Genomic DNA, 26,934 nt, shown 5'->3' on the forward strand with positions numbered 1-26,934 from the left:
CTCCGCGATTCCGCGGGTGAGCAGAGCGGGGGTGGGGTATTCGCGTTGTCATCCGCAGCGGCCCACTCGACGGCCCCGGCAACTCGGTCGCCGGCCTAGCTAACCCTATGCTACAGGCAACGGGTGCTCGGGTCACAGCTACCATTTCCCGTAGGCACCAATGGACTGCTCTGTGACCGGGCACCGTGATCGCTGTTACAAGCAGGTTACACCAATCGCTCCTACCAGCTAACACGTAAAATGACCCCTGAGCACCTGCGGCCGCGTCAAGGCGCTTTTGGATCGCGGGAACTGGTCGGATGTGGAACCCCACGATGTCGTATTGCACGGGTGGAGAGATGCTTTCCGCTGCGGGTGCTGCGTGCTTTTGTTCCGCATCGTTCGGGTACGCCTGAGGCTGCTTGAGGGGATTAGACAGCCGACCTTGTCTCCGATTCGGGGCGGAGCTCACTTGCCCGGCGAGATATTTTTCGATAGACACGCCCGTATGTGCCAGGGGCGGAATAGGCGAACGTTGATTAATCGACGTCGTATTCGACATCTATCGGTTACACGCGCCAGCTCGCCAGACCTATCCTAGCCGGGATACATTACTTTCGCTAGACTTGGTATTCGTATTGAGAAATTTCCATGGATTGCTAAGTGTGGCAAAAACATGCGGGTTGCCACAGCGTCGAGGGATTGCTGCGCTGGATGATGCCAGCGTTGAAAGCATACTCAGCAGAAACGCTGGTTGTCGGCTCGACTTCGATTATCAGTTCCCGGGATATTACCTGTCCTATGGACACTGTGCTTCCGGTTTTCTCTAGACGCCTGCTCAGAGGCCCTGCAGACCGCTCAAGAAATGGTGAAGAGGCTTGCTGCGGAAAAGGAAGCTCTACAGGCCGCTTTTGAGGAGCAGGAACAGACACACACCTGCCACATTCGCAATATCCAATTGGTATGTCTGCGAAGGCGCCACTGTTTGGCTAGCATCGCGTGAGACTGTCCAGTCTCTGGATACTGCCGCTACCTTACAGTATGTAGTCGCGCCCGAATCCAAACGACCATCCACCCACTCTCCGCTATCGGGCCAGAAAGGTGCACAGATTTGGCATATCCTATCGGTAGATACTTAATCAGTTCTGGATGGTCCGTGCAAGACAGCTTAACCTTGTCACTTGTGTAAGTTTGCCCTAGTGATGTGTCGCAGTGACCCTAATTGGGCTTGCTGATAGCACCAGAGAGGCGAACTAGTTTGATACGCTCATCTGCGGTCACAAAGCTCGCGTTGCAGAGGCTGAGGTGCCGCCGCCCAACCGTATGTCCGAGTGTAGTCGGCGGTGCTTGTTCGTAGGAAGTGAATAGCCTGCAAAGTCGGCTGGAACACGTAGAGTCTGAGTTATGCGGAAGCCGAGAGGAACAATCTCGTCTTCGCTCCATGAATGCGGAGGTTAGTCGCGGACTCTCAACTGCAAACGCTAGGCGCTTTTTGCTGAGCGCTCGAACTAGCGTAGATTACACACAAGATTTCAGCTGCCTGGCACAACTTTGATGGGCCGCTGCCGTCTATCGTCACTCATGTAGCTTCATTACGCATATCCGAAACCGAGCAAGCTTGTTACGTCCTGACAAAAAGGACTGAGAGAAAATGTGGCGCCCGGTGCCCTACAGTGCATTTGGAATGCGGCTTGGACGGTTATGCCTCACGAATGACCTCGGCTTACCCTGTCCCCTGCATGGCAATGTTGCAGTTAGAGGCCAATCTGGAGAACGCTGTCAGGCAAGCGCGCGCCTACAAGTCTGATAAGTCCGAGTTAAAATGCAGGTTGCAGCATCTATCGCAGGAGGATAGGATCCACACGGAGGTGAGAGTAGCTCCAGCAAGCACGAGACCCTACTGTCGGATTCATCGCATGCGCGACCGCGAAGCATAACTACGATATTGGTATGTGCAATAGGCTTTCAAAAGGCAGCCACTTCCGGTGAGCAGTCAAGCCTCTGTCTGAGATCGTGAGACCCGCGCCTAAGCCACTCTGTGCACCGTAGACGTCGCCTGAATGAGAGGACACAATGCATCGCAACCGAGCAGGGCATGGCCACGCTATGCCATGAAGCCTGCTTGGTGCCGGTCCGCGACAGGCGGAAGCTGCAGGCCCGCAGCCGCAGTCAAGCGAGCTGCTGATTGGAGCTGGCGTCCTGCAGTCGACTGCATCTCTGTTGCGCAGCCATAGCCCCAACGCGGACGCGTGAGGCCAGTCCAGTTTAGGAAGTACCTCAGGCCTTGTCATGTGATTCTCCACAGCAGGCTCAACGGACGTGTGACGCACTGAGCAGCGAGATCCGGCAAGCGCGCAGCAGTGCCGAGAAACTCGCCGCAGCCCTGAAGGACTGCTTGCTAGAGAGGTAACCACATTCGCCTCTGCAGGAAAGCGAATCCATGGCAATGGCGTCGCCATATCTGGCTTACTGAGAGTCCCCCCTGCGCCGTAGGCAGTCCATGCATCGGCGGCACAACATTGAGGTGTATACGACCCGAAGAAGCAAACCAGCTATCCTAAACCCTAAAACATTTCCAGATTGTTTGGATTGTAATCATAAATATAAAAATTGAAAGTTGATTCCACCCTTCATATTACAGTAAAAAACTGGAGTGTCTACCTTAACATACTATTGATTAAATTGTAAAAACAAATATTATAAAAAAGAAAATACCCCAGTGGTGTGAGGTCGGTCCCACTTGGTAGACGTCTTGCTTTCCTGTTGCGGCCCGCGCCCGAAACACCGGACCTTGTTCCTCTCACCGGACATTCGGCGCTACACGTCCGCCTTCTCGGGGACTACTTTCCTTACGCCGCAGCAGATCGCCTCCCCCATTACGGGGACCTGGGAGCTTCGTCTCAAATTCGTTGCGTACGCGGCGTCCAGGCGCAGCATTCTGTCTTTCTTAACCGAAGTCTTCAGCACGCCGCCGGACACTTCGACGCTAGTAAAGCCTAGTGCGCTGCAGAATGCCAAAGTAGGTACTGAAGCAGCAATGCACAGCAGTAAATACGTTTGGCTTTTAACGCACAGCTTCTGCCTCAGTCAAGACGGCGCTAGGAAGAGGGATGAGCCTTCAAGTGGACGCTGCGCCACGCGGTAATACGACAAGGCGGTGTTCTGAGGATAAGCTGCCCAGGTGTAGCCGCTTCTACTAGTATGGCTTCTCCCTTCAAATCTGTGTTTCGCCGAGGCTGCTGTAGATGCGGAAAAAGTGTCTCTGGCAGCTCAAGTTTTTTCCACTCTCACGGCTTCCTCGTCCCCCCACCCTGCTGCTCTCATGTTCATCTGGAATATTCAGTCCACGTAACAACGTCAGCGGCTGTCAGTCTGTGCCTCGGCTGCGTCTACTTCAGCATGGGGGACGCGAAATCGCGGGTCTAATGGGAAATCTTGAGATTGAGATCCATGACGCAGCGATGCATCTTCATCACATGGTGAGCTTCTCGCTTCGGCCTCTCTCTGAACGCCTGGTATCCCGACACGCTGCGTCAAGGTACTGCAGTTGAGCACTATTTTTCACGCCAGCACGTGGTGCAACCGTCCCTCATATTCGTTACAGTCAAACCTGGGATATAGGGCTGCTGTGCTGACCAAATGCGTGAGCCGGGTATTTCTATCTCGTTGCCTCCGGCATTGGACCTGTTCTTGCATCACCCTGTTTATCCCGTGACTCACAGATCTGCTCCCCTTTTTTTCCGAGCCGTGTCATCGTCTGGCCCGCTCGACCGGTCACAGAAAGCAGCCGCCGACGAGGTCGCACCCGTGTAAATGAAGTTGTTGCGTTCTGTCTGCCCCTGACTCTGTGTTTCTTCGCAGCTGCAGCGCATCCGAGAAGAGTCGAAGCACAACGACGCCGTCTTCGATGCGAGCCTGCAGGGCTGCACTGTCGACGAGCTTTTGCATCGCCTCTTGCAAGAGCGGCGTGGCTCGGGCACCACCTGCCTGCTGGAAGACAGCTGTCACTGTCCTACATTGCCAGGTAGAGAATGCAGCAAAAACATGGCGTGATCCATACACACTGGGACTCCATATGGATGCAGCACTTTTTCACGGCGCCCGCGTTGGTCAGCCCTCTCTGTAGTCAGCGCCCAGAGGCCTGGGGCTTGTCAAGCTTTTCTTGCCAAACACTTTGCAGAAAATCGGATTCACAGTGGCGAGGTGAATGCATGTCCGCTCAGTGACGTGCCGCATTGATTGGCGGCTAGAGAAAGATCGGTACCTAAGGCTGAAGCACGTCATCAACCGCAAGGTCGGTCAGCTGCTAAAACTGCAGAAGGCCGCCAAGTCAGGCATATCGACGCCTTTTTATAGATGCTCTCTCCACCATCGGTCGCTATGCGAATGACGAACGTTGAACACGTAGAAACCAATTCAATTGCCAACAAGCCACACCCGCCACCATGCAGCGCGTTGTCTCGCTGATTGCGAAAGGTGTCCTAACTGGCATCGCTCCGGCGCGTGCTGCAAATCCGCCGTAAACGTCGGCGGACACAGTCTAAATAATTTACTACGATCACACATTCGGTACGAAGTCGAACCAAGGGAGTTTATGGTGAACCATTGGCAACAGCCCCTCTGTGAGAGTAGAAGTACTACTGGTCGCGAAGTGTGCCAGCGCTTTCTCCGTCGTATGCTCTGGGGTCGTGTCTGGATGAATCATCTTCCCGAGGTCGGGCCTTAGGGATATCGGCAGAAAGCGCTAATTTAGGGTTCACGGTTTATGGTATAGTAATGCGCCCTCTGTTGGAGGACCCGTGTTGTTGGGCGGTAGTCTTGAGCACTGCCTCCAGTGCATCAGTGTCCCGTTCGCGGCCTCAAAGGCCACGCGCCTGGTTTCTGGCTAACTTGTTTTTGGTGTAGTTTTGTGTGACGGGAGCAAAGCTGCGTGAGCAGCAGCATCTGTCCCTTCTCGTGTTGTCCCGGATCGCTACCACGCTCTCTCGCAAAGAAGGGGGAAACATTTTATCTACTTTCGCTCCACCACTTTTCAGACAAGTCGCGTTCGTGTGCGCGCGCGTACGTCTCTTTCAAGTGTGCATCAACTTGCGGAACATCTCGCCTGTCACACGCATCGGTTCACGGGTGAAGGCTGGAAACTCGGCTAAGACCTTCGAATGAAAATAAGTGCCCCAATCCGAGGCGAGCGCCGGAGAAAATCGAAAGTGGTGCGGATAGCTTGTATTCCGTTTTTTTCAGTTTCGCATGCCACATGGCGAGCGACTGTCAGCCTCCTCGCACGCTCCAAAGGAGCCGCGCGGGCTCCCCTGTGTGCACCACGCTCCACACGTGGCCCAATATTGGTACAAAGAAGTTACCGTATGCTCCGTGCCAAGCCGGCATTGAGAAGAGAATGATCATGGCTAGGCCCACTCGTTAATATCACGTCTCCGAACGAAATGGTCCATAGCTCCAAGAACCCCCTGAGAAGCCTACAGGGGTGCAATCTACTGTTTTTCATCTAACAGCTTCACCTTCTGCTGCAGTAATTGTTCCTACGTGACGGGCAGGAGCCATGGCGTGAAGCACGCCGTGGGCCTTCCGCACAGTTATCGGTATCAGGTTTCTCGCCCTACTTTTGTCTCCGCGTGGCGGTACGTAGATGAAACGAATTTCCCATCTGTGAGACATGCTTCACGCTTATGTTCTAGAAAGCACGGCTTAGAGTTACAGCTGCCCCCAGGTTCTCGCTCTTTACGGTGTCATCTCCACAGAAATTCCCACCTCCAATTTTTTTGTGCCTCATCTTCTCGCGCCTAACGGCTTTTTCTTCCGCAGAAACCGCGAAGGAGCCTGTCTGTAGAGCACAACTGTTTGGATACACTCTCTTCTGACCAGCAGCGGGAAGCGGAAGTGGATCCTGCCGCGCAACTGATACTGACAGGAGGACTGACACCGCAGTTTGATGGGCGCGAAGACGACCGCAAAAAGGGCACGTCTTCACGGCTGCGCGACAACTTCTATCCGAAGCTGCCTTTTCGGGGCTCAGCTTACTTTACCGTCTCGAACAAAGCGCTTCAGGCGCTCGCGGACAGCGAATTCTCTTTCTGCGGTTTAATGCAACAAGGCAGACACGCCACTGGGCGGGTGGAACAGCAGGAGAACGGCCAAATTCCCGCTTTGCCGTTCTGACTCAATGGCCCGTTCTACACATCTCAACTGCTCGTTCACCTCACCGGAAGATGCATATAGATGCAGGAAGTGCAGACGAAAAGCGAGAATCAAACAAACGTGCGCTGACACATCGACAAGCCAGGCCTACACTCCCTCTTAAAAGACAGACGACGGCGGCCGCGCAGCAGCCGGCGGCTCGCCGAGAAGGCCCTCTCGCGCGTCACGCCTCGTCGCCGGGGATATCCGAGCGCCGGAAGACATAAATGTAGCCGAGGTCAACAGGCGGCTCCACAGCTTCTGCGACTTTTTCATCGTTGAACAGAACGAGCTTCCCTCCACGTTTCACGTGACACACGTAGTGACCGGAGTTTGCGTTTTTTCCCATGTGTGTGATGAACGCGTGAAGCTTATACCGGCCCTGCGGGTTGTCATCCAATCCGCGTCGCGCTCTCTCGAAAGGACTGAGCGCATCGAGGGGCTCGCTGTCCTCTTCCTCCGCATCTTCCTCCTGCTTCGCGTTTTTCTGTTCCGCCTCCGCGAGCACTGTACGTACAGCGCTCTCCAGGTCGTCCATGTGATTCAACAGCCAGTCTGCTGCGCGGCCGCACACGTCGCCGCCAGAGCCCACCGCCAGCAGGCCCGCCTTGGCCTGCTCCACCGTAAATCCCATCCCGCAGATCATCGCTACGGCCTCGTCGGCTTCAGACGACGAGGGAGACGACGAGGGCAGCGGGTCGTTCAAATCCGCGTCGTCCATGTGCGACATCAGCCAGTCGATGCATGCGTCCGGGCTGCTGCTCTGCGCAGCGACACACGCGCGCCTGCAGAGAGGAAACAAACCGACAGAAACCGCACAGCAGGCGTGGGGCGTCCTGTGTACCAAAAGTCAGATGTGCGCGCACGCATGTCTGCCCCGCCGAGCTCATCACCGCGCGGGTCGCCTATCCCAGAGGCCGACCGGAGACTTCATGGGACCCACGCGAACTGCAGCTCGCGCTCCTCCGCGGGCGACGCAATCGCAGACAAGTGTCAGGGTCCGAGAGGGAGGTCGCTGCGTGGAAACTGCAGATCGCCCGCAAAGATCGCGCCGTCATCCCAGGCTGCATGCGCCTTACTTGGACGCGTTCTCAGAGAAACCCATGGACTGAAGCGTCGTGAGCAGCTCCTCGTCGAACGCCGTAACCGCGCCAGCCCCGCCCCCTGCTGAAGGGCGCCGACTGCCACCATCCTCTTCTTCGGGCAGAAGCACCTCGCCCGCCTTCAGCCCCGAGCCGCGCGACTCGGCAATGTTCACCTCCTCCGGCACCTGAGGTAGCAAACAGCGGCCAAAAGACACCTCTCCAGCGAATTTACCAATGTATATAGTGTAGTTCCAGCACTCTTTCAGAACTAATTATTACATGCATGTAGGCATATATATACAAATATATGTATGCGTATGCATACAGCTGCATGCAGGCATGCTGGCCCTACACTCGCGAGGTGAAGCCATTCTGTGCAGAGTGTACATGCGGCCGAAACCGGTCTTCTCCCCAATACCCCGACGAGGATACACGTAAACGAGAGCTGGGCACGACAATGTCTATGTAGATATATATATATATATATTTATGCATAGAAACAAATATGTATAGCATGAGCAGTGCGCGGCGATGGACGAGCGAGAGGGCGAAGCCGAAGAACACAGCAACCGGGACTGCGACGACAGACACGAGACGCAAAGCGCGAACGCCAAACGGCTCGGAGGCTGCACAAGGAGAGAGATCATCTCTGCAGAGACGACAGAAGGACGCGAAAGAAGGAAGTCCGAAGCTCGCCACTGAAATGAACCACGAGGGCAGGTGAAGAGAACAAATCCACGATGGGGTGGAAAAAAGCGCACGAGAGCGGGAGCAGAGAGAAGACGGTCGCGAGACGAACCGCGCCACATACGGCGCAAGCGCCTTACCAACACGGGGCAGTAGAGCTTCTTCGCTTGCCAGTTTTTGTCGGCGAAAAACCGCTTGAGCTGAACGACTAAGTACGGTGGAAAGGAGGCGAGGCGAAGCTGCTTCGACGCCTCCCCGCGCTTCCCCGTGGCAGACGAGTAAAAGTCCTTCAGGACTGTCGACGCGAGGAAGCTCTCGAGGCACTCGTTCAGCGTGAACGCGGGGAGCTGCGCAGGAGGAGGCGGGCACGAGGCCTCGTCGCCGCCCGGCGAAAAGCCGCCCCCCACCTGAAGCAGACGCAGAGAAACACGAGGTCCAGACTCGAATTGCGCCTGCGAGCCGTGAGTCCATTGGCGGCCGCATGCAGTGCGCCTGCATTTGTCGGCTCCTATTGGCAATGCACACACGGCTTCGAGAAGGAGCGCTAATCGACGCAACACCGCGGACGCTGCCCCCCGGCGCGACGGGACCTCGACACCCCCCTCGAGTTGGCTCAAGCTGCGTTCCTGCGCGACTGCATTTTGAACTTCGCACACAGCAACACAGCACACATGGTGGCGACCAGCGGCATCGCGCGAACGAAGGAAGACGTGCCTGAGATCTGCCGCATCCTGTGCTATAAAGTCATCTGCATTCCCGCTCTTCAAAAAACACAGTTCATGTAAAACGCAAGCAGGCCTTCGCAGCACGGACATTTTCCGCTGCGCGCAGACTACAAGCCGCGCGGCCGCGCTTACCCCGTTTTCGCTGCTGACTGTGGTCGTGGAGTCAGGCGAAGATCTCCCCTCGAGATCTTTGTCTGTGCCCGGACCGTCTTCCTCCGCTTTCTTCTGCCGCTTCTTGAGACGGCGCTCAGCCTCCTCGTGCTCGAGCTGCGTCTGCTCAAAGCGTTCCTGAATGGCGGGGTCGACAGGCACCGGCAGCGCCAGGATCTGCTGCCGCGTGTACGAGTAGCGAACTTGCTTCGTCTCCGCGCACTCGATGCGCTGCTCCACCTGCAAAAAGCCAAAAACGACTCACGGCACCCACCAGTGAAACTGAATCCTCAGATAGATGGATAGGTATAGATTTGATATGAATAGAGATACAGTGGTAAAGATAGACATAGATAGATAAAGACTGACAGATACAGAGTTAGATACATAGAGATATATCGACAGGTAGAAACAAAGATGGACAGATATAAAGAGATACGAATCCACGCATGCGCTCGGCGTGGCCCGGTTTGCCGCCCGTGCCGCTCCGTCCCTTCCGTCTTCGAAGCGCGCCTACGTCTCGCTCTTCAGCATCACCCAGCTTAGCAGCAGCTTTGTCAGGTTCTCTGCGTACGGAAGCCTTCGCCACGTCATCGATATCAATCGCCCCGCTTCCCCCCCCCCCCCCCCCCCCTTGTATCTGCCTGGTGCGTGTGCATCTGTAAAGAGGCTCTTGCCTCTATCCGGTTGCCTGCCTCGCTCGTTGAAACTACGCGATGTCTCACTCTGTGGCCGCTCGCCTCTCGAGCCTCCAGTCTGCGGACTCACAGCGAACGTGAAGAGTTTTTCTATTTTGCCCTTGTTCAGTGCGCTCTCCGCCAGGGTTGCGTCGGCTTCATCGAACGCCGCAGCGAGCAGAAGCTCCTTCTCCGCGTTTCCGCCCTCGCCCTGAGACGCGGCCAGTCGCTGCCGCGCCTCTCGCACGCGGCTCTTCGCCTCGCGGTCGCGCTCTTCAAGCCACTGGAGAAGGAGAGAGAAAAACTCCTCAGCATCTTGCTGGTGCGACGTCGCGAACTCCGCGTGCAGCGTGCCGACGAGCTGCCGATACAGCTGCGGTGTCACGCTGTCGGTCTCTAGGTACGCCAAGCCTGCGCGGGAGCGCACGCACGCAAATGAAACTGCATTCGGAAGCGTCGATGCAACACGAGTCAGCTACCGAGTTGAATGAACGCATACGAGCATCGAATTTAACGGCATGCTCCTGAACGTAGCGGTACAAGCTGTAAGCAGAGGACGCCTTAACTTACACGGAGGAGTCAAGTAGGTACAATCCGTAGAAGGATTCTCCCCTGTCTGTATACTGTCTACTCACCCCACACATATATATATATGTATACATGTATGTATGTTTTGGCAAAAAGAGAGCGGAGTGCCCACGATTTTCTCTTGCACGCCCTCACACGCATCGAAGAGCCCATCGTGCCAGTCGAGCCATCCATACGCGCGTCTCTCTCCGCACGTAGCGGCGTGACTCTGTCTCGGCAACTGCGTCACGGATGTCTTGCCAGGCATTTTTTCTTTTCTCTATCGCTTACACTGGGCGGCGCTTGCGTTCGCGGCGATCTGCTTCTCGCACTCGTGGAGCATTTCGGGGGTGACCTCCTCGCCTGCCTCCGTGCGGGTCTCCGCCGCCAGGCGCCGCGCCTGCGCGATTTTGTGCAGAATCGCCTCCCTCCTTCGCGCGTGCTGCAACCTGTAACGCGGCGTCTGCAGCGCGGCGGCGAGCGCGCTTTGCTTCAGCAGGAAGTCTGAAGCCACCGCGTGCGACCCCGCCGAAGCCGGCGCGAGCGACGCGAACAGCGCAGGCAGCAGCGTCACATACTTCTCGCGGAACAACGGGAGCGACGTCACCGCCTGAGAGAGGAAATCCAGGCCGCGCAGAGAGAGCACGAATGGAGCGGAGCCCGCGAAACACGCAGCTTCGCGCAGTGCCGAACGAAGGCACGCATAGCGGATTGCATCCACGAAACCCTAAACCATAGGCACACGACAGAGAAGGCCGGTACCACGCAGACGGACACAGATCGCGACGCGCGATCTCATACCCGCAACGCGATCTTCCCTTCTCCATAACCACACGCCGACACGGCACCGCGAAGCGATGCCATGTAGATTGAGCTCAAAGGTTACTGCTTCAGGTGCCACGCTCCCAAGCATACTTGCGCGTGCGTGGGGTTCTACAGAGAGTCTGCTTGCATGCAGACACAAACGGACGCAGCGATTTGCGTTTGAATTGTTATTTCTACGTGCCTGGAGAACGGCGTTGATGTAGCACGTGTTGCCCAGGTTGCGCAAGCCGACACAGCCCGCGCCGTTGCAGGGAAGCAGCTCGCGATCCGCCTCCATCGCCCTGGACCATTCGTGCTGGACATTCCAGTCGAGAGCCAGCTCGTTCGTACTCTTCTCCGTCTTGGTCAGCTGAAAAGAGAAAAACAAACCCCCGCGGAAGCTCGGACACGATGAGCGGAGTCGTCTACAGCGCTGCACAGACGACTGCAACGCCTGCGGTAGCCACAGAGGCGTGCAACTTCATGAGGGAACTCCCCGCGTGTGCTGACGCTCACGCAGATGAGACGCACAATCGCCGTAGCGGCCGCACCAAGCCTGCCCTGCGGCGAGATTCACGCTTCACAGCTCGTCTACCTCTCGAGCTCGCGCGAACGCCCTCCACGCCCCCTCGTCGCCCTTGCGAATGCTGCAAGTGCCGGCGTCTCACTGTGACATACAGCGCACTCACGCGCTCTCCGGGCTACCTATATGTGTCCACGTTGTTCGTGTGGTGCCGCACAGGCGACTAAAAAAACACATCGAGCCGCGTCAGCGCGACTGTCGCCTCGTCGGCTCGGATGCGGGCGAGCCAGCCCCTCTCCCTGCGTCGTCTTGCCGCTGGCGAAGACGCCGGGCTGAACCTCAGTGTCATCTCTCTCACCTGCTGCACGTTGATGCCGAAGTGTGCCAGGTGCTCAGGCAGGTGCGGGTCCAGCACCGTGGAGTCTTCGTCTGCCGCGTACGAATAGACGTCCGCCGAGTACGGCGTGATAGTCCCCAACTTGACAATCAGCGGGTACTTCTTCCCCGTGTCCTGAATAAGGCAGCACTCGAAGGTCGCCGCGCACCCACAGCCATAGAAGCCAGCACCGCACATGCGAAGGCCACGAAGAGGCGAAACGCAGGGGAAGGCAGAGGCAGCGGGGGTGGCGGCGCGTCTGCCACGTGTGAGAACTTTTGCATGCACTGTAGCGGGAGCGAACCAAGGCATCAGCTAAGCGGGAAGCGACTGAGAGAAGAGGAGAAGGAAAGAGAGACTCACTTCGAAGTGCCGGATAGCTGCTCCCTCACGGCCGTCTGCGCACCCGCCGCCGATTCCGTAGAGCTTGCGGCCGCATCCGATATACCTGAGTAAAACAGAGTTCATACACCCGAATGGCGCAGTTTTGCGAATAAATCCTCAACCCCAGCCAGGGGCTCATCTGTTTCCTGTGCCTCCCCTGTGATGCTATCAGACGATGCCTTCCGCTCTGCCAAAGTCTTCTGTTGGTCTTCCTTCCTTCCACAACCGGTCCCCTGCCTCGCCGGAGTCAGAACTCTGTTTCGCACGTCTGCCAAGAACCCGATGCAGAGCTGCGTCGCAATTCGAAACGGTATACTCTGTCACCCGCTGCCGCGAGCTGTCTGCTTCAAAATGTGCGGCCGCAAGTGCTGCCGCCCCGCGAGTTTTTCAGCCTGAAGCAACTAGCGAGAGTCTCTAGGGCGAAAGTGCACTCGCGGCGGGCAGCGCTGCCCAAGTCATCCGCGCCGCACAGCGCAACAGGTATTCCGGAAAAAGAGCGAACAAGCGGAAGTCTCTCCCTCCTGTGTCTTACCCGTCTGACAGATTCAGCCACAGATTCGCCGTGGCTCCGCAGTCGGCGCAGCGCCAGTCTGTCGGACCCACGCGCGGCGCGTCCGCGACCTGCTGCAGATTCGACGCGTATTTGCTGGCCTGCGCAATCGACAACAACCAGCAAAGCAGAGACGAGGAGAGCGATTAACAGTTTCGGCCGCGTAGTGAAACAAAGCGGCGCCGCAGGAAGAAGCGCGTGCGCCATGTGCTGCCGCGGTGCTACGCTTCATCGCCCCGCGTCGTCTCTTGCGCGCCTCACGCCCTTCGTCTTGTCTGCGGAGGATTGCGTGTCGGGTTCTCCGTCGCGTTCGGAGTTTAGGATTTGGCCTCACCTTGATCTCTTCTTCCCACGCGCCTAGTCCCGCAGAGGAGGCTGCTGCACCTGTGCTGCGGTGTTCAATGAGTGCCTGGCACGCTGCGCGAATCATCTCAGGCAGCTTGTCGCTCAGCTGAACGAATTTCAGCTGCTTCAACAGGCTTCGCTCCCACGCGATCTGAGCCAGCTGGTGCGAATGGAACGCAGCTTCCGCGTCTTGCGACGAAGACGCCGGCGCACAGAGGTAAGACGCGCGATACGGATTCGCAGGAAGCGTGAGGACAGGAGGAAGAAGAACGAGAGAGTATACAAAGGTGTTGCTGAGCGCGGACGGGCACGCGTCGCCGCTGTTCTCTTCGATCTGGAATCTGACGCAGGAGACCACACGAGGCAGCACCGCATGCGCACGACGAAGCATACAGGCGCACACGTGGAGAAACTGAAAGCAGGATGAAAAAACGACAGTCAAACAGGATGCGCCCAGCAGCCGAGACGACGGCGGCGGCGGGTACGGACGCGGGCACGCGACAGCATAGACAGCGTCAGAGGTGCAATAAGCCAACAAACGAAGCGAGAACAGACAACGAACTACGCACGACATAACCGAACCGGGAGGGAGGGGGGGTGGGGAAAGGGGGAGGAGGGTGACGAGTGAGGAGCGAAAGTTTGGCGACCCCGAGGCGCAAAACACTCTCTACGCTCCGCTCCTCTCCTTGCGCAGTCCTGTCTTGCGAGGATGTCTGCTGCTGCCCTTTTTCGGCGTCCCGCGCGAGCTGTCGTCTCTACTTACCCCCCTTCTACGTTGATGGCCAGCTTGTGAGGTTGAGGCGCGTCTGTCTGGTCTGCGGCAGACGCATTCTCCGTCCCGTTTGGCGGCCGTGCTGAGGAGTCTTGCGCGTCGTCTCCGGGGTCGTGCGGTCTCTTGGCTGAAGCCTGTGCTAGCTTCTGGTGAATCTTCCCTGCCTGCTCGTCGTCGACTTTCGAGCAGACGTGGAGATACAGACGCTGGCTTGGGCGGACGCATCTCTCCGCAGAGGCGGACGGCGTGCTGGATCTCGAGGCGCCGTTGGCCGCACGCAGAAGGCAATCCAGAGGAAGTGCGTCGATGGAGGTCGCGAGGAAGGTCGACAAGTTAACGAACAGACCGCAAGGCGACAGCGGGCTATCCAAGCTGAACGCAGGGGCAAGAAACGCAGGCGGACCAGACCCGCTGCGGATGTCGAGTGTCGCACGCGAACAGGCGACTCCCTCAGACGGAATGGCTCCTCAGCCCTGACACTCTCTCGCTCCCCTTTTGACCTCGGGGCCACGTCGAGCGCCACCGTCCCATCCTCGAGGCCTGTGCGCACCGGCTGCAATTTTCGCTGTCCTCTGCCGTTATCCAAGGGGCTGCAGCTGCCGTACCAACGTAGCTCTTCTGAGCCACCGTCATTTGTGATGGCAAGCGACCTTTCGAAGCGCTGACATCAAACCTTCGACGGGTTCTCCAGTTCATGCAGGTCCCTTACGCTACCGAAAAGTGGCGGAAGACGGAAGCATCTGGTGGCAGTCAAACGCGAGCATTTGGCTATGGTTTACCTGTAGGTGCACTGCGTTTTCACAACCGTATCCATGCAGTTCGAAACGCGCACATGGTCCAGCAGGGTACGCAGTTCATTCAGAACCTCATCGGTCGGTTCCTCTGGCTTTGTTTCCGCGAAGGCGCCAAAGTACGTCGAGCCGGGGATGGCCATCTCCTCCGCGGACTGAAGAGCCGCCATCGTGGCAAAACTGCCGAAAGAAGAGAAAGGTTTTCAGAGCAGCGAAACTGTGAAACGAAAGAGCGGAGATCGATTCAAAGGATAAGTTCCTGCGATGCTTGTCTGGCCGTGCGACAGCACGAGCTAGGCCAGAAGAAGCAATATCCAGACGTTCAGTCCTTCCTCTCCCAACTGTCGCAGGAACCTTCAGGATGTACCCAGCTAGAATCAAGGAAAAAATCTGCGTGTCGACCGCTGGCGAGGACGGCAGCAGTGGCATGCTTGACTCATTCCTCTGAAGTTGGGAGAGCCTAGAGAGGCACAAGCCAGTTCGCGCACGCTGTTGTAGCGACAGCGGAGCAGATCATGTCAGTCACACAACAATGGCTGATAGAAGAAAGCACGCAAGAAGGAAAATGCAGCAAATTAATGGTTGACTGCGCTAGTCAACTGGCGCCCTCCACCAGACCAAGGCGACACGCGTGCTGCTGCGTGCCAAGTCATCCTGCCACCCGTTTGACACGACGCTTGTTGCCAGCCTGCACATGCGAAAAATCTACATGCACACGCACCCCCCATCTCTCTAAGAACAACACAGTCCACCACCGGAGAGCCTTGCAACTGTATGGCGAGCGTGCGCGCCCGATGCGCAGGAGGGGTTTCTGACGCGCCCGCGGAGCGGGTTCAGTAAACCCGTCGTCGATTTTCTCGGCTCAGGCGTCGTCTCGTCTGCTTCGCAGCGTGAGACGGTAGCGGGGTAACTGGAGGACCCGTGGACTCGATCTGAAATGGCGACCAACCAGTCTGAAAAGTGCGCTTGCGCGCTTCCGGGCAGCGTCGTCGCAGTCCGCGTCATCGGTCCACAGGACTCCGACACGCGTGGACATGCCAGCCGGCTGAAGCGTGCCACGTGCCATGTGTGCGCGCCAGTTCTTCCGCTGAAGTCACTCCAGGGATCCGCCTTCGGCGGTGTCTGCTGCGTGTTGCATACTGCAACAGCACTTCGCGGGCTGAGACGTGCAGCAGTGCTGTTGCCGTAGGATTTGCCACGGGCGATTCAGGTCTTGCCACAAAACATGCAATCGCTACTCGCGGGAACATAGAGGAGGTCATTGACCTGGTCTTATCTCATTCTTTAGCGCTGAAACGTGTTCTCTCCACCGAGAATATCCGTGAGTTCTGGGCTCGCCCCACCGCTTGTTGTGTTCCAGGCACGCGGTCCTCGTCCGGCCCGCTCGTCTCGGGGTACCGGTCGGTCGAGTCTCTATGGAGCCATGATCCGTTCGGGAAAGACAAGCCGCCAGTTTTGTGGAAAACTCTGTAGATGTCTTCCCGGCTCTAGTAAGCGATTTGCGGCAGTTTGTGAGACCGCCAGGCATGTCCCCTTCGCCCAAGCGTCCGAAGCTCAAGCCTCCCTGATTCATAACAGTGCCTGCGGTTGTCCGGCAACACAGGGCATCATTTACGTTTTTCACCTATTTCCTGTGCTAAGCGTGTCATTGGTGAGTCATTATGGTGCGACTGCGTCTGATACCAAGTGTAGTGCCCTCGGTGTACTTCATCGCAGCTTTTTTGAGCTGCTGGCGCGGCGGGGAGATCCTCAGAGCGCGTGGCATCCCCGGACACAACCCCGGGAGAATCGCCAACGATGAACCTTTTCTGCAGGGGCTATCTGCGACAGACACATACTTTGCTTCCCATGAGCCTTCACCCCGCTTCAGTGGATTCGAAGCAGAAGGTGGCGGCCTCCTCGACGTGGTGAACCCCGCGTTCTGGGATGCAGCGAAGTACCTGAAACTGGCAGAGGTGCCGGTTGAAGGGAATACAGCCTTGCTAGATGACGAAGAGACGCTAAACGACAGCGACAAAATGATTCAGGTAGAAGCAACTCCCTCCGTTGACTATTTGACGGTAGAGGAGGTTATACCAGGTTCGGTGTCAAGCAACCACAGTACGACGGCGCCAGAGGTGGGTAACGAGCACGCGATCTCGCTCCGAGCGCGGAAAGATGGTACAGAAGTCGAAGACGCGTCGAGCGGTACGAATGAGAATTCCGACCACAGGAGTTTACGCGGTCCTGAAGATAACTTTGAAAAGGCGCCACCGTCCAGGAGGAGTTCCGTAGCACGCGAAAAGGAGGAGTCTCTAGACGGTTCGTTTGAGTACGACAGCATCGACATAGTTGGTTTTTTCCTTTTTCTGTGGTCAGTGGCACTAGAAAAACTGAAGGGGCCCGCGTCCTTTTTTTTTGATGAGTTCTTTTAAACTACGTGGCTCTCAATGGAAGTGATTAAGCAGTGTCCTGTCGATACGAGGTACAGACCAACGGTGTGATTTATCTGACCCGGCGTGAATCATCGACACGTATCCGGCAAAGCAATAGTAAGCCGCCCCACTAAAGAGTCACAAGTGAATGTCATATCACATCACCGGAACGGATGCTTTTCGTCTGATCGATTTGAGTGCACATCCACGCCCCTCGCTCGTGGTCACAGCTGTGAACCGCGAGTGTGTGCTGCATTTGTTTTCTACGCAATGGCGTTAGCGTGTTCACGAGCCTCATATCGTCTCTGTTCGCGTTTACTCAATGTCGCGCAGCCCCCCTTTCTGCGCTGTGTTCCCTTGCTGAGGTGACGGTTACATACAGGGACAACGAGGCGCATCTGCTCATGTTTTCTGCTGTTATCACGTCGTAGGTAGTCACCGTTAGAGTTTCTGTACCTGAACGGACCGGGATGGCGAAAAGCAGGGCTCTTCTTTCGGCAAAGCGTGCCTTCGTTTCTCTGCAGGGAGGCAAGTACTCTTTCGTTTTTGATTCTTCAACACGCTTTACCTGTGCGCATCATTGGAGGGCCATGAAAAACGACGCAAATCCAAGCGGCGCATGCGTAGGCAGGCGAGTGGCAGCGCCAGTCTTCACGAGAGTGGCACTGTTGTCTCAATCCATGGCTGACTTCGGTTGTCGAAATGGAGGGAACGTACAAGTCCATTGCGCTACTGAGTGTCAAGTTCGAAGCAAGTCCCGATCTGTGTTTCAACCGGCAGTCAGACACAGCGATGCGTATCTCCGGCGAAGGAGGTGCTTGCAGCGTGGTATTGCAATCCCTGCGTTGTTACTGAGCGACGACGCGGAATCCGGGGGTGTCCTACACCTGTTCGCAACCCGTGTATTTTGCATCCAACGCCGTCCATTTCTCCTCATGTGAGTCCAAAAGAGGGGTGAGCAAACACATACCAAGTTGCTGTGCGAAGAAATATTAGGTGTGCAGTGTGAGTTTTCCTGAATTACGTCGCGTCTGCATAGTTGCTCAATCATGGTGTACCATCAGCATGACGCGTGTGGCGTAAATATGCGCCTCGTAAAAGTGTATTCTGTGCAGCGGAGTGTAACATCATGCAGACGTGTTCCGTGTGCCACAGGCTTTAGCGAGGGGTTCGTAGAGCAAAGCAGCGTCCTAGGCTGAACATTGCATACTAGAAGACTCGCGTATGGTGAGTCAGGTACTGCTATCGTGGGACGACAGGATAATATGGCACTTTCTGGCGATTACCATCTTGATGTGGCACCGCGAAAGGCAGAAGCTTTCCCAGCTTGATAGTTCTGCAGGTCGATTACACTGAACTTTGCCCTGCGCGTAGCCAGACACTGTTGGTACTTGCTTGCGCACTCCAGACGATAGCGAGGTGGATTCGTTTCATGTTATACTGTAGCTAATCACGCTCAGCGGCGCCATACGGTCAAGTCGAAAGAAAGGGAGGGGTGAGCATGACAAGGCATTCAAGTCGTCCAGGTGTCTCCTGTGGCAACCGGCAACCGCCCTGCAGGTTTCGCCCGCTGTCGAGAGCCTCGCGAGCTAGTGTTGTACATTGTCATTGCCTTCGATGCTTCTTGCTTACCAAGGATGCCCAGTACAACACCCACCCGGTGTTTCAGCGACTCAACCCTAAAAAGTATCCGGCGTGCTAGCGTCTCCGCGCAGCAATGAATCGCCTCCCAGTAACACTCCCATTGCATCAAACCACCCCCTACCGTGCAGGAAGTCTGTCGTCAGCTGATGGACTCCCAGTGATGTTCTTTGCAAGTTGGTTCCGTGAATGTTTTGCGCCCGTCGTGTGTCACGGCGCCAGGAAGCCTCCCTCTGATTATGCTACCACAATGTACTGGCTACCACACGATACTCGAATCCTGCATGCGGTCTCTGTACGCAGTGAATGCTGGGGAAAAGTCCGGACAAGATGCTACCCGCGGGAGTAAGGATAGCCTCTTTAGTAGAGAGTTCGAGGAGGCATGACTGTCTGGAAAGGAAAAGGGGTTTCGTATGCTTTTATTACGCCGTCATCCCGAACGCATTCAGAGGCTTGTCCAAATGTTTGTTTTTAGCACCAGCCATAATTTGGAGAGGCATCAGAACCCATTCAGAGGCGTGTTCAAATGTTCGTTCGTAATACAAGCTATAATTTAGAGAAACAGCAGACACTACTTACGGAAAGCCAAATGGACTCGACGAAGTCGCGAAACCGTCACACCACCCCGACTAGTGTCTGCATGCAGCATCGGCTGGAACGCCAGATTCACGAAGCTGTCGTCCTCTGTTTTCCCTTCTCTTTGCTTTTCAAATGCTGCCATGAACGGAAGTGAAACAGCACTCGGAGACGGTTTGCTTTGGTTTTTTTATCAAAGGATGCACGAGACAAGAAGCTACAAGCGGAGCTTCCTCGTGGGTTCGCCCTAATCTGCCCTTGCCAGGGCGCTCGCTCGCGTCGTTCGTCGCCTGGGCGCTTGCGTTGTGATGTACCGGTTGCATCTGACCCGAAATGCCTATTCTTTCTCCCATACGCAGGTGTTTGCTGTTTTTTATCACTGGGAATTCACGAGGGGTTTCGAGAGCCGCTGCGAAGTACGCAGTATCAGTGTCTGAAGCAACATGCGGGGCATGATGCTGGTGAGGGCCTGGGACACTCGCAGCGTTTCATGAGATTTTCTGGCAACCTCGCTTTTTTCCTGAGTTGTTTTCTTTCCAGACTGGCCTCAGATGCATCCGCATACCTCCATTGTGTAATTTTTTCTCTGGCGCCTTCGCAGCGCATGCCGTCCTCTGCATGAAGCCCCCCGTAGGGGCCTGGCGTTCTGGCTTGTCGAGCGGGGTATCATCACGACGAAAGCCAACTCAGAAAGGCTGAGATGAAGTCGTCCCACTCACGTGTCCTTCGTGCGTCCTCGAGCTAGCGCTTTCCTCATCGCTTGGCCTTGCCTGGTCGGCGTGCTACCCGAAACGTTCTTCCTCTATCCGAGGCGTCGCCTTGTTGTTTCACTCTGGTGTTTTTTCTCCTCATCACCTTTCTCTGGACCATGAGTTTGGTTCGGGACCTTCTGGGGGTCACTCCCCAGACAGCCCAGGGTGTGCTGCAATTGAACGAGCGACTTCTTCTGCACGAATCCGCGTCGCCCCCTCCCTCTGCGCTGCCGGAGCTGAGCGCGGCAGTTAGTTCCCCCAAAGACAGAACCATGAACACCGCCCTTCTACTCGCAAAAACAGGCGCGACAGCCGCCCCAGGAAAGCTGGCGAAGAGTCTGCTGGGCGTTCCCAAGGACGTCCGCGCTGCTTTGATCGGCGGGACGGCCTCGCTGCCTTCGCTCCCCGCGGTGATGCACCTACCACGAGCGGTAAGCCGTGCACAGACTGTGGAGAGTGTGCCAGCCTGTGGAGTGAGCCTCAGCGAATTTGAAGTTGCGCCGAGGCATCTGAGGAAGCGGCGCTCCGCGGATGAAGGAGCAGACGAGCGGATTTCGCCGCGACGCTTAGCCGCTCTCGCCGGCTAGCCCTTATTGACAAACGGCGCCTCTTTGGCGCTCGCGTGCGGCTGTCTCTTTCCTCGCCGCCGCCCGCCTTTGCATGCGCGTCTCTTCTCTTCCGTCGCGTTGTTCGGGGCGCGCTTTGCCTCTTCGCTCACAGCAATCTTCGTTGCATTGCGTCGACTGTGGCAAGCCTTCGTGAGGAGTTCGAGGCGCGCCCATAGAGCATGATATAGAGCCGCGTCTCGTTTCACATAGCTCACGCAGTGTCTTCTTTGCGTCCAGAAGCGAGGCCAGGGCAGCCGCCCGGTGAGTAAGTGGCGCTTGTGCGCCTTCACGAACTGCGCCCGCGACGACGGGTTCTGCTTGGTTCACTGGCGCAAAGTGAACGACCAGCAGGCGCTTCAGCTGCAGCAGCAGGCGGCGGACTTGCAGGCGAAGGAGACGTCTCAGGACGACAAGGCGCAGCCGGCAGAGGGCGGAGACGGCGGAGGCCAAGTCAAGACGGAGATCGAGGCGGGGGCTGCTGAGGCGAGCGCCGACAGGCCGGGGGCCAGCCTGCGAGGCGTGCGGCGAATCCCCTTCCAGGATCGACTGCTTCTTGGCTTCCTTCTCACGCCGGAGAAAGACTACCCCTTTGCGAAATTCAACGTGAAAACTGTGCAGCCCCCGCTCACTGACGAGCTGTACAACAAATACATTCAGGTGAGGCAGAGAGGCTCGAGACAGGCAGAGAGGCCGCTTCCCCCGGTGGCATGAACCGCACTTGGAAGCCGGCGACCTGCAAGCAGCAAGCGCCTTTTCGGCGGTTTGCCAACGGGAGAGGAGAGATTTCAAAACCCAAGGCGTGTCTGGTGGGCAGCGAGGAAGCGGGCTCAGGGTGGAGAAGAGGGGGACTCCAGGGAATGAGTATTATATGTGTGTGCAGAGTTGTAGCAGTCAACGTGACGTCAGAATCCATCGGGCGCATGCGTGTTTTCGAGTTCGGAGAACGAAGCTTGCGCCGGCGCGGTGTGTGATGCGGGGTCCTGTCCCACGCGATTGCTTCTTGCACAGAACGCTGCTTTGTTTAAGTGTGCACCCATTTAAGTTGAGACGATGCAGCCCAGATCCGCGTGTGAGGGGATTTTGCGCGGGTTTTCGTCTCCGTTCTGTAGTGAACGCGCGGTGTGCTCGCTGTGCGCGGTGCCGCAGCCGCTGGACAGCTCCTGGAGTCGAGACGAAACGTTTGAGCTGTGGCACCTCGTTCACAAGTTCGATCTTCACTGGCCGGTCATCTTCGACGCGTTCTCTGCCTCGCCGGGGCGCTCGGTGGAGGAGCTGAAGCAGAGATACTACGCGGTCGCGAAGAGGTGAGCCACATGGAATTTGAGGGCCGATTCCCGTCGCGTGCACGCTCGCGGCTCCGTTAACTGCTTCCGATCGTCTGACTTTTCTCTGTTGGTCTGTCTGCGCTTTCAGACTGGTCATCCGGCAGTTCGAGGAGAAGGAAGAGGAGGAACTGGCCAAGGGGCCCGCTGCGAGCAACGCGGTTCTCGCTCGCTTGAGAGAAGAAAAACAGAGACATCCGCTCGTTCGTTTCAATTTCAAGTAGGTGCAGCGCATGCGCATGCGCAGCTGTCTGCGGTCGCCTTCAGCGGCGGAGTGCTGTGTCCCCGACGGGGCTCGTCCTTTCACAAGTCTGTCTCCACAGGGCTTCCCTGCAGAGGAGGCAGTCGTTCAGGGTGATGTTTCTACGGCTAGATGTGTGCTTGGCTCTGTCTACCAGGTGTGTAGTCTAGCGCGCGCGGTGCAAGTGAAAGGCCCGCGCTCCTCTGTCCGATTTTTTTGCCAAAAAGAGGCCTCCCCCCGGAGACGCCACATGCGAAGGTGCACGACCGATGGATGACAGATTGGAGTAGAGACAGCGACCCGTGGTTAGGGTCGCTCTCTCGGTGGCGCACTGAAACTCGCGTGGCTTTCAAGTTTGTTGTTTCCTCCTCGAGTTCTCGTCCGCGGCCTGTCTCGCGGATCGCGTGTATTTCCGCTTTCCTGTGTCTGACGCTTTCAGCTTCGCTGCGGAGTGTCAGCGGCGCCTGCTGCTGGAGCGCCAGCAGCGCCTGGGGTTGGAGGAGCTCGAGGCCGAGCAGATGCTGCAGACGCAGATTCGTGCGGCTGAAGGGAAACTGAAGAAAATGGGGAGAGCCAGAGAGGAACAACGGAAACTGCAAAGGCGCTTCGACACGCCTGCGGACTCTGCGCCTGCGGTAAGAACCCAGCATGTGCATTGCCGTGTTCAATCTCATAAACACACATCCATATTTTTACATATGTTCGCGGTTGGCGCCAATGTGGGATCTGCGGGTCGCGGCAGAGATCGCGCTCTGCGAAGCATCCCAGGTGCGAGGACATGCAGACTCCTCCATAGACGTATTGCGCCATATTCACTCGCTCTGTGTGTATTCTTGTGGTAAGTATGTTGGTGTGTGTCTGGCTTGGCGCGGGGAAGGAGTACGTACTCACTCCGCCGCTATGTTGCTTCCCTGCGTACGTTTTGTGCTGTCTCAGGTCTCCGCGAGCTCCTTCCTGGAGCTCAAAGAGCCTACCTGTGTAACGCTGAGTGCGCTGTTGGAGGAGACGAAGAATAAGCGCGTCTCAGAGAAGGCGAACGCGCTGATTGATGGCTACCTGTCGTCCATGGGCGTCGCGCCGCCGGCGTGCTTCACCTACAACATCGCGGAGACCTACTGGTGAGCGACGGGCGAGAAAAATGCGAGAGGAGCTCCGGAGGGCGGATGTGCGGACGGCTGCTGCGTTTATGCGCGGGAGATAAACGCTTCTTTGTCGCGTCTCTCTGCTGTTGGCTGCGTCTCCAGGGGCTTGCGCACGGAGGTTTCGATTATGCTGCACCTGCGGCAACGCGTCGAGAAACTAAAAGAGGTATGGCTCATGTTTCGCTTCGTCAGCGCACTGCTTGCGCGTCTTCTCGTTGTCATGTAGAGAGACGTCTCACCAAACGGAATCAACATCCACTTTTCTTGGGCGTTGTCGCTCTGCTGTGTGCGGATGGTTGCCGTCTGTCGCTGTTTCTTGTTCTCTCCCCTCCCACTGTCGGGCGTGGTCCTCCTCCCTCGCCTCTGCTCTCATCTCTCACCCCGGGAGTGTGCCTTCCTGAATCAAAAAGGTTTGTTTGTTATATTTCCTTGAGGCGTCGGTGACATGAATCTAACAAACCAGGTTTTTTCTTTTTGGAGGGAAGTTCGCGGCTTCTGGGGTCTGTGCGCCACACGCGGGCGCGCGATCGTTTCTCTTCTGTCTCACAATCCCGACTCTCGCCGGCGTTTGCGCGTGCACCACTGGGATCGATCTCTCGTTGGCTTTGCGGTCTGTTTCTCTGCTTTTCAGGAGCTGAGCTACTGGAGCACCGTTGCATCCAGCCTTCCTCCGCATGCGCCTTTGCCGCCGGCTGTCGGTGCGTCTCCCGCGGCGCTCGCGGGCCCTGCGGCTGCAGGCGTCAAGGCTCCTGGCATGGCGCAGCAGAGCCCGCAGTTCTTCCAAACTCACTTCCCTCCAGGGGGCAGCGCCCACGCGCTTCCTGACGGGGGGCGCGACCGAATGAGCGCCGGACGAGAGCCTGGGCCACGAAGCCAGCCGCAAGCGCGTGAGTCGCGCTCGCACCTGACTCTCTGCGGCTACCTCGATTCCAGATCTCAAAAAGTCGCGTGGCTCACTCCGCCTCTATGACATGCCTGCCGGCACGTGCCCGCGGTCGCTTGGTTGTGGTTCGTAGGCAGTGGTTTGTCGCTGATGTTGCGTCAGATTTGCAGTCCACTGCGGCGGCGCTCTCTGTGTGCTGGCAGCCTGTGTGTTTCTGCTGCTTTCTGCTTCATCTGGCCGTTTCTTTGCTTTTTCTCACGGGGTCTCCTTCCGGGGCTTGGGTTTTGGCTTCGGTTTTTGCTCGATTTTTGCGTTTTCTAGCCGCATGGGGCACAGTCCCCCGTGTTTCAGCGTGGGTCAGAGTACGCATCTCGAGGTTCACCGCTCACTGGTGTATTGGCTCGAGCTGTTTGGCCTCATTGCTGCGCCACGTCTTTGCGCTGTGCGCCATTTGCTTTTCTCCTGATCAGCAGCCCGGGATCTCTCCCTCCCTCCTCAAGCAGGTGTCTCGCGATGTCCATCTGTGTCAGCTGGTCGGGCCCCCGACGGAGCATCGCGATCGCGTCAGCAAGCCTCGCTCTCGCCTGCGCCTCCTGCCTCCTCTGGCTCCTCGGCGTCGCCGTCGCCCCAGAGCCCGTCTCTCTCGCCTCCTCCTCGGGCCCCTGCTGCGCCTCACGCGGCCACAGGCGTCGCCGGCGCCTCTTCCCACGGCGCTGCCCACCCGGCCCCTTCTTCTGGGCCCGCCGCCGCGGGGCAGCAGGGCCCCATGGCGCCCCCCGCTGCGGGCCCTGGGGGGTCGGTGCAGATGCCCGCCATGCAAGCGAACGCCGCGCACCATCCGGGCGCTCCCGCGTCGCACGGAGAGACCCCGTCTGGCCAGTCCTCTGTAGTTGTGTCTGTGCATGTGCCTCCTTCTCACTACCAAATGAATGCCCAAGGCGGTCACCCCGGATCCTCCTTCTCCGTACCGAGTCCTCTACCGTCTTCGCAGTCGCCCTCCCCCCACGGAGCTGTCCCTCCCGCCACGGCCCACCCCACACAAATGGGCGCTGGGCCCCTCCAGCGAGGGGCGTCGGGCGCAGCCGCAGGAGGTGCGCAAGGAGACCCCTCACTCCCCGCCTCGTATCCGGGCATGTCTCCGCCTCTCGCAGCGGGCGGTCGCGCCGGCGAAGAGAGGTCTGCGCCTCACACAGGGGTCTCCACGCCCGCGAATGTGGGGTCTCTCCCTTCCGCTTCGCCCTTTCCTCCCTCGTTCCCGGGCTCTTCGCATTTTCCGCAACACCCACATGGAAATTTCGCGCAAGGGAATTTCGGCAACGCAGCCCCTCCGCCGGGCGCCTTTCCGCAGTTGATGGCGCAGCAAGGAGCCGGTGAGGCGGGGCAGCAAGGCCCTCCGGGAGACCCCGGGGGTCAGCCGGGCGGGACGGTCGGCCCCGGGATGATGGGCATGGCGGGGGCAGGGCCCACGCCTTGGGGAGTGCCCCAAACGGGCGATATGGGGCCCGGGGGGCAGCTGACTGCTGGACAAGGTGCCGCAGACGGTATGCAAGGCGCGTATGCAGGTCAAATGGGCATGCCTGGGGGAAACAGACCTGGAGGAGGCGCCTCTAGAGGCGCCCAGGCGGGCAATCCGCAGAACAAGTGAGACATCAGAGGATGGGAATACCACGACGAGATACAAGCAACGAACGTTGAATACAGTGACGAAACGATAGAGAGATCTCATTACTCCTTCCCGCTTTGACTTAAAAGGTGTTTTATGGAAGGCCGATAACGAAGCAAAATATGTGTCGATCGCACAGTGGTCGCTTTCTGTGGTTGACAGGCTGCGTGACGTCTCTTTGTTGGAACAGTCGTGCAGTGTGGGCTTTCAGTGGCTTGTCCTTGTGCGCAGTGCGCTTTGTCGAGCATCGTCTCCACTTTGGGTCGGATCTCCGCTGTTGCCTGCGTTTTGCGTCTGTCTCTGCGTCACTCATTGTGAAGCCATTCCTATAATCACGCCTCACATGATTCGTGTCCGCCCCCCCCATTTTTTGCGCCTGTTTCAGGGCCTCTCGCTCCCGCGGCCGCTTTCCTCCGTCTGCGAACGCCACTCAGACGACTTCACCATACCCTCCACCAGCCGGGTCGCCACCGGCCCCCGGGGGCCCGCCGTCGCCTCTGCCGCCCTCATTTGCGTCTTCTGCTGCGCCGGGGGAAATGTTTCATTCCTCATCTGTCAGCCCGTCGCCGTCTTCCACTCCCGGTCTTCCGCTTTTGTCTGACTCGGCGAACGCCGCGCGGCAGAGGCCCGGCGCGCCCGACGGCGGGAATGCACGGGCGGCCAAGAAGCCGCGATCTGCGTCGCGGAAGAGTCAACAAGTGTTGCAGCCGGGTGCGCTCAACCCCGGGGGAACGTTTCCCCCCGCGAATCTACCGCCGGGGTCCGCCGTCCCTCTCGCTGGCCCTCCCGCGGGGCCCGGGCCCTCAATGCCCGGGGGAGTCCCGAGCGAGGTGGGCGCGGGGCGCATGGTGATGATAGGACCCGGCTCCCGCGGGTCTCTTGGCCCGGGAGCTGGACCCGAGCAGGGGCTCATGGCCCATCCAGCGGGTCACATGCATGCGCCACAGGAGATGCCAGGGATGGTCGACCACGCGCAGGCAGCCGGGGGCCATAACGTGGCGAACAACGTGGCAAGCGGGGTCGCACATCCGCCTCCGATGGCCCACCCGGGTGCGATGCAGGCCCCAAGCGGGGGCGGAGCGTGA

General features: G+C 57.8%; 4 protein-coding genes across 4 annotated transcripts; 3 read left to right on the plus strand and 1 right to left on the minus strand.

Moving 5' to 3' along the window:
- Positions 1-844: 844 nt before the first annotated feature.
- BESB_067020 (uncharacterized protein) lies at positions 845-4,369 on the plus strand (the record flags this gene model as incomplete). Its single annotated transcript, XM_029365095.1, has 7 exons — positions 845-940; positions 1,734-1,847; positions 2,285-2,385; positions 2,908-2,998; positions 3,378-3,458; positions 3,841-4,003; positions 4,203-4,369. The coding sequence occupies 7 exons, from the start codon at positions 845-847 to the stop codon at positions 4,367-4,369; spliced, it is 813 nt and encodes a 270-aa protein (XP_029218678.1).
- A 1,986-nt stretch (positions 4,370-6,355) lies between these two features.
- BESB_067030 (uncharacterized protein) lies at positions 6,356-14,777 on the minus strand (the record flags this gene model as incomplete). Its single annotated transcript, XM_029365096.1, has 13 exons — positions 6,356-6,956; positions 7,251-7,441; positions 8,084-8,350; positions 8,801-9,058; positions 9,587-9,906; positions 10,354-10,672; positions 11,069-11,236; positions 11,748-11,900; positions 12,129-12,213; positions 12,682-12,800; positions 13,034-13,385; positions 13,808-14,188; positions 14,596-14,777. 13 exons carry the CDS (start codon positions 14,775-14,777, stop codon positions 6,356-6,358), a joined length of 3,396 nt encoding a protein of 1,131 aa, XP_029218679.1.
- Positions 14,778-16,268: 1,491 nt separating this feature from the next.
- On the plus strand, positions 16,269-17,452 carry BESB_067040 (uncharacterized protein; the record flags this gene model as incomplete). The annotated part of the gene is made up of 2 exons (XM_029365097.1): positions 16,269-16,794; positions 17,355-17,452. 2 exons carry the CDS (start codon positions 16,269-16,271, stop codon positions 17,450-17,452), a joined length of 624 nt encoding a protein of 207 aa, XP_029218680.1.
- Positions 17,453-20,106: 2,654 nt separating this feature from the next.
- BESB_067050 (Myb family DNA-binding domain-containing protein) lies at positions 20,107-26,934 on the plus strand (the record flags this gene model as incomplete). The annotated part of the gene is made up of 10 exons (XM_029365098.1): positions 20,107-20,421; positions 20,836-21,255; positions 21,745-21,902; positions 22,012-22,140; positions 22,601-22,796; positions 23,098-23,279; positions 23,406-23,469; positions 23,935-24,190; positions 24,660-25,827; positions 26,235-26,934. The coding sequence occupies 10 exons, from the start codon at positions 20,107-20,109 to the stop codon at positions 26,932-26,934; spliced, it is 3,588 nt and encodes a 1,195-aa protein (XP_029218681.1).

The sequence above is a fragment of the Besnoitia besnoiti genome, chromosome VI (assembly GCF_002563875.1).
Source record: "Besnoitia besnoiti strain Bb-Ger1 chromosome VI, whole genome shotgun sequence".
NCBI lineage: Eukaryota > Apicomplexa > Conoidasida > Eucoccidiorida > Sarcocystidae > Besnoitia > Besnoitia besnoiti.